The sequence below is a fragment of the Pteropus alecto genome, unplaced genomic scaffold (genome assembly GCF_000325575.1).
Source record: "Pteropus alecto unplaced genomic scaffold, ASM32557v1 scaffold111, whole genome shotgun sequence".
Classification (NCBI taxonomy): domain Eukaryota; kingdom Metazoa; phylum Chordata; class Mammalia; order Chiroptera; family Pteropodidae; genus Pteropus; species Pteropus alecto.
This window is the reverse complement of record NW_006431915.1, coordinates 2,984,111-2,990,210: the sequence shown is the minus strand read 5'-3', so window position 1 is coordinate 2,990,210 and position 6,100 is coordinate 2,984,111. Positions and strand designations below refer to the sequence as shown.

Sequence of the window (6,100 nt, the reverse complement as noted above, 5' to 3'; positions counted from 1 at the left end):
CCGGCCACAGCCCCAGCGCCCACGGCGACAGCCGCGGCGACCGCGACAGCGGTGGGGGACGCTGCTGAGTCGAAGAGAGAGCAGCCGGGCCACCGGACCTACTTACTCGCCTTGCTGATTGTCTATTTTTATAAGAGTTTACAACTTTTCTAAGAACTTTTGTATACAAAGGAACTTTTTAAAAAAGGCATCTCCCATTTATATTTAATCCAAAGAAGAAGGATCTTGGGCAATTTGGGGTTTGGGGTTTGGCTTCGTTTCTGTCTTTTTCCTCTTCGTTGACTTTGGGGTTCGGGTACCTCCACTGCTTCGGACTCCCGAGGACCTTTCTGGGCCCCCACATTAATGAGGTAGGTGTAGTGCGGGTCGCAGGGAGGGTTGAGGACCGGTGGGACACGCCGGAGTGGCGGCCGAGAGTGACCCCCTAACTCCTGCCTCCGTGTGCCCCACCCGGCCCACAGGCAGCCACCTGGCGAGTCTGACATGGCTGTCAGCGACGCACTGCTCCCGTCCTTCTCCACGTTCGCGTCCGGCCCGGCGGGAAGGGAGAAGACACTGCGTCCAGCAGGTGCCCCGAATAACGTGAGTGTTGTCGCGGGCGGTGGAGAGCGTCTAGTGGGTTTCTGTGGGTAGGGTGGGGACGGGCGGAGCCCTGGGGTCACCGAGAACCACCAGGTCAGGGAAAGGTTTGGCCACCTCACGGCCTCCGCAGCCTTCCCCGGATGGCTTCTGCGCCCTTGGCTCAGCTATACTTCTGTGTGGTCTGTACTCTGCGAAGTGCCGAGGGCGCACACGGGGTTCGCACACGTCCTCTAGCGCTCAGGCGGCAGGGCGGGTGCACGGGCCGCTGGCGGGAGGCGGTTATGTCCACCGGAGGTGGCTGGGCCCGAGAGAGCTTGATGCGTAGGTGTCCCCATGGCTGGGGCGCATCGGGAGAGCCTCGGTGTCCCAATACTGGGGACGGCGGAGAGCGGCCCGGGGATCTGGCAGGGGAGGGATCCCGGCTGGCGAGCCGCGGCGACGCTCGCTCACACGCAATCAGGCAGACACAACACCGTCCATATCAACGCGATCTCTCGGACCCGGGTGCGAGCCGAGATTGCAGCGCTGGCACCGGAGTCCCCGGGCGCTGCCTGCTCAGTCCCCATGCTTGGGTAGTGTAGGCGCGCGGGGCCAGCCAGTATGTCGGGTGGCAGCAAGAGACCGCCACTGACAGTCTCTTTGGCCCTGTCCCCACAGCGCTGGCGGGAGGAGCTCTCCCACATGAAGCGACTTCCCCCACTGCTTCCCGGCCGCCCCTACGACCTGGCGGCGGCGACCGTGGCCACCGATCTGGAGAGTGGCGGAGTCGGTGCGGCTTGCGTCGGCAGCAACCCGGCACTCCTACCCCGGAGAGAGACGGAGGAGTTCAACGATCTCCTGGACCTGGACTTTATCCTCTCCAACTCGCTGTCCCATCAGGAGTCAGTGGCCGCCACTGTGTCCTCGTCGGCATCAGCCTCATCCTCATCCTCCCCGTCCAGCAGCGGTCCTGCCAGTGCGCCCTCCACCTGCAGCTTCAACAGCTATTCGATCCGGGCCGGGGGTGACCCGGGCGTGGCCCCGGGAAGCACGACTGGTGGTCTCCTTTATGGCCGGGAATCCGCGCCTCCTCCCACAGCTCCTTTCAACCTGGCGGACATCAACGACGTGAGCCCCTCGGGCGGCTTCGTGGCCGAACTCCTGCGGCCCGAATTGGACCCAGTGTACATTCCGCCGCAGCAGCCGCAGCCGCCAGGTGGCGGGCTGCTGGGCAAGTTTGTGTTGAAGGCGTCGCTGAGTGCCCCTGGCAGCGAGTACGGCAGCCCGTCGGTCATCAGTGTTAGCAAAGGCAGCCCGGACGGCAGCCATCCGGTGGTGGTAGCGCCCTACAGCGGCGGGCCACCGCGCATGTGCCCTAAGATCAAGCAGGAGGCGGTCTCCTCGTGCACTGTCGGTCGGCCCCTGGAGGCCCACTTGGGCACTGGACCCCCTCTCAGCAATGGCCACCGACCGCCAACGCACGATTTCCCCCTGGGGCGGCAGCTCCCCAGCAGGACTACCCCGACCCTGGGTGCCGAGGAACTGCTGAGCAGCCGGGACTGTCATCCTGCCCTGCCGCTCCCCCCGGGCTTCCATCCCCACCCGGGTCCCAACTACCCACCCTTCCTGCCGGACCAGATGCAACCGCAGGTCCCACCGCTCCATTACCAAGGTCAGTCCCGGGGATTCGTAGTTCGGGCTGGGGAGCCCTGCGTTTGCCGGCCCTCTGGGGCCCACGAGATGATGCTGACCCCACCTTCTTCACCCCTAGAGCTCATGCCACCGGGTTCCTGCATGCCGGAGGAGCCCAAACCCAAGAGGGGTAGAAGGTCGTGGCCCCGGAAAAGGACAGCCACTCACACTTGTGATTACGCAGGCTGCGGCAAAACCTACACGAAGAGTTCTCATCTCAAAGCACACCTGCGAACCCACACAGGTAGGAGGACAGAGGCCACGGGAAAGGAAGGGGGTTGGTTGTCCAGCGCCGTGGGCTAACTATGGACACTCCTCAGGGCCTCCCTGGGGATGCGGGGTGCAATCTATCTCCTCCATCTTCTGGATCACAGGAAAGAACAGCAAACTGCGCCTACCTATTTGCCCAGGAGCCTTGTGCTTGATGGATGGTATCAGTGCTTGAATGTGCAGTTTTGAAAGGCAGGGAGATTCCAGGCGGAATGTGGGCCTCTCCTAGCTTAAGCAAAGTACTGCCCTTGTAATCAAGAAGGTTTACTTAGCAGTGGAAAGGCATGATGGGTTGTTTTTTTTTTTTTTTTTCTGTCAGTTTTTAATTTTCTAGACAATTTTCATTGGCTGTTTCTTTCCTAGATTCACCCTTTCTGTTGTTAGTTCTAGTCTTAATAATTAGATTTTATTTAAATTTTAAGAATTTAACTTCCGATTGCTGAGATTCTGGTTTAAGATCGTACTGCAGAGGATTTCCATGTCAGTGTAAGTAGGTACACAAGATCGCGTAGACGTAGCATTCAGTAAAATAATAGAAATGTAGATATAGAAAAAGTAGGCTCCTGTGGCTTTTTAGACCCAATTGTAATGGGATAGAATATTATTGCTTGGTTTGGGCTAGGAGAGACACACTAGCAGACATAATTTGCAAATTCATTTCCACCACTCTGATATCGTGGCTAAAAAGAATGAAAATGTGTAGGTTTGGGTGGTATTTGTGTGTTTGCAGTGCATAACTATCTAATGCTCCTTTAAAAAATGAGCAAAAAGAATACGCATAATGTATTCTTATTTATGATCTGAAATTTAATAGGGTCTTTGGTGACATAAAGACTTCCTGGATCCTTTCAGAATGGGATGCCTGGGGAGTTCGTTTAATACTGTGGCTTTAGTTTTTAACACGACCAATTCTTCATTCTTTAGCAATGGCTTCAATGGCTTTATTTTCCTGTTACAGGTGAGAAACCTTATCACTGTGACTGGGACGGCTGTGGGTGGAAATTTGCCCGCTCAGATGAACTGACGAGGCACTACCGCAAACATACCGGGCACCGCCCCTTCCAGTGCCAGAAGTGTGACCGGGCATTCTCCAGGTCGGACCACCTCGCCTTACACATGAAGAGGCACTTTTAAATCCCCAATCAGTGGATATGACCCACACTGCCAGAAGAGAATTCAGTATTTGTTACCTTTCATACTGTCTTCCCGGTGAGGGGAGGAGCCCAGCTGGAAAGCACTACAATCATGGTCAAGTTCCCAACGAGTCAACTTTGTGAATGGATGGATAATCAGGAGACGAGAGGAAGCCAAAAGACAGATCAAAGAACAGATGGGGTCTGTGACTGGATCTTCTATCATTCCAATTTTAAACCCAACTTGAATATTCCTGGACTTACAAAATGCCAAGGGGGTGACTGGAAGCTGTGGATATCAGGGTATAAATTAGATCCGCGAGTTGGGGGGAGGGAAGACCAGAATTCCCTTGAATTGTGTTTCAATGCAATATAAGTATAAAGATCACTTTGTATTCTCTTTGCCTTCTAAAAGCCATTATTATATTAGAAGAAGAGGAAGAAATTCAGGTACAGAAAATGTGTTTTAATAGCCTAAACGATGGTGCTTGGTGAGTCTTGGTTCTAAAGGTACCAAATGAGGAAGCCAAAGTTCTCAAACTGCTGCATACCTTGACAAGGAAAATCTATTTTTGTCTTACGATCTACACGTATGACCTAAGTCAGGTAAATACACCTGGTTTACTTTAACATTTTTATGCAGACAGTCTGTTATGCACTGTGGTTTCAGATGTGCAATAATTTGTACAATGGTTTATTCCCAAGTATGCCTTAAGCAGAACAAATGTTTTTTTTCTATATAGTTCCTTGCCTTAATAAATATGTAATATAAATTTAAGCAAACTTCTATTTTGTATATTTGTAAACTACAAAGTAAAAATGAACATTTTGTGGAGTTTGTATTTTGCATACCCAAGGTGAGAATTAAGTTTTAAATAAACCTATAATATTTTATCTGAACACTATTTTTGTTTTGTTTCGTTTCGTTTTTAATGTAACAGAAATGTCAGTTTAAACACAGTGGTTAAGGTATGTGAAAAGCACACTAAAAAGCCAATTTTCTCTCAATAGAGATTAAGAGGAGACTTTAAAGGCTGCTTAGTTTTACAATAGGTACTATCAATGTGGTAGGGCTGAAAGCCCTCAGTTTTGGTGATCATAGAATTAGATATACCTGATTCAGGTTGCTCTTTCCAATGTATATAAAAGTACGTGAAAGCAGTTTCCTTACCTGCATGCGAATTTACAGGTAGAAACGGCTCGATCATTCTTCAATTTGCTCCATTTATATGAAAGTATTGATAAGGTAAACATATACGTTCCAGTTTCACATTTTAAAAGATCCTTATGGTTTCCCTTTAAAATTAAATGAAAATATAAAAACTCTCTCTTGGAGGCCTGGCCTTGCATTCAGAACAATTTGAGTAACAAAAGAATCTTCCCACAGCGGAGAACCCTAAGAACATAGTTCCACAGTGCCCTCCTGAGGATTAAAGGACTCATTTATGCTTAGTGTGTGTTACAGATATTCTAGTTATATAGAGCCCTAACGAGGTCAGAACCAAAGTTTCTAGCAGATCGTTTTAATATATCAGTCTTAAGAAGATGGCTAGCCCCATTGTTTGTTGAAACAGATTGAAACCAAAGAATTAAAAATTATTCGGTCACAAAACTAAGTGTAAAGTAAATTTAAGTAAAATTTTAAATGGTTTTTTTGGTAAACTTGTAGCATATATCTGAAGAATTTAAAGTTTAAAACTTCACTGAGACTTTTTTGAGGTGGGCACCTATGAGTCTGAAGTTCATTCGTAGCAGTCACAAAATGGAAAAAACATTTGTGACAATTGTTGACACTATATATTTGTAATGGTGATATGAATGACTAATTAACATTGTCAAGTAGATAAACTGGTGTTTTAGACTGCTTATTAACTATTCTATCTAGTGTCCAGAAGTGTTTGCACTGGAGGTGTATTTTATTTTATAAATGGAACAAAAAAAAACCTCATAAGAGGCTCAACAAGTGGATCAACACAAAATATTTTCCTCGGCTTTTAAGAGGCCAGCATAACTGGAAAACATGGCATGTGTCTTAACTTAAAAGAAAACAGGTGCATCAATAGGACGGAATTTTATGTGGCCAAGTACATATTCAAAGCATACTTAATGACATGGAAAAATGCTCATGGTATGTTAAGTGGAAAAAGCAGGATATAAGACTATAAACAGTATGATTCCAATTGTATAAGTTTAAATGTGTGTGTGCACTGAAGAAGAGAGAGAAGCAATAGAAACTTAAGGAAAAAGAAACACTAAAATATCCACACTGATTTTTCTCAGTTTAAACTTTCTGTAGTTTTCAAATATTCTAAAATAAGTAAAATGGAGAAACTTTAAAAATGCAGGTCCAAATATTTAAGCTTTATTTTTTAGAAAGTAATTAACAAGAAGCCTACATTCAAACACTTTTTTTTTCTTTTTCTTTTTTTTCTATTAAATAGTGG

The 6,100-nt window shown here is 48.0% G+C and overlaps 1 protein-coding gene across 2 annotated transcripts; it reads left to right on the top strand.

Annotated features, from left to right (window-relative positions):
- KLF4 (Kruppel like factor 4) lies at positions 1 to 4,556 on the top strand. Of its 2 annotated transcripts, XM_006906082.1 has the most exons (5): positions 1 to 350; positions 462 to 582; positions 1,240 to 2,233; positions 2,333 to 2,497; positions 3,482 to 4,556. In XM_006906082.1, the coding sequence occupies exons 1-5, from the start codon at positions 346 to 348 to the stop codon at positions 3,655 to 3,657; spliced, it is 1,461 nt and encodes a 486-aa protein (XP_006906144.1). In that variant the 5' UTR covers positions 1 to 345; the 3' UTR covers positions 3,658 to 4,556. The 2 variants fall into 2 exon arrangements, with proteins under 2 accessions (XP_006906144.1, XP_006906143.1); XM_006906081.3 differs by having other exon boundaries at positions 1,240 to 2,497.
- Positions 4,557 to 6,100: the final 1,544 nt, after the last annotated feature.

Coding starts and splice junctions, on each gene's coding strand:
- KLF4 (XM_006906081.3), top strand. Junction 583..1,239: donor CAGCAGGTGCCCCGAATAAC/GTGAGTGTTGTC, acceptor CTGTCCCCACAG/CGCTGGCGGGAGGAGCTCTC. Junction 2,498..3,481: donor ACACCTGCGAACCCACACAG/GTAGGAGGACAG, acceptor TTCCTGTTACAG/GTGAGAAACCTTATCACTGT.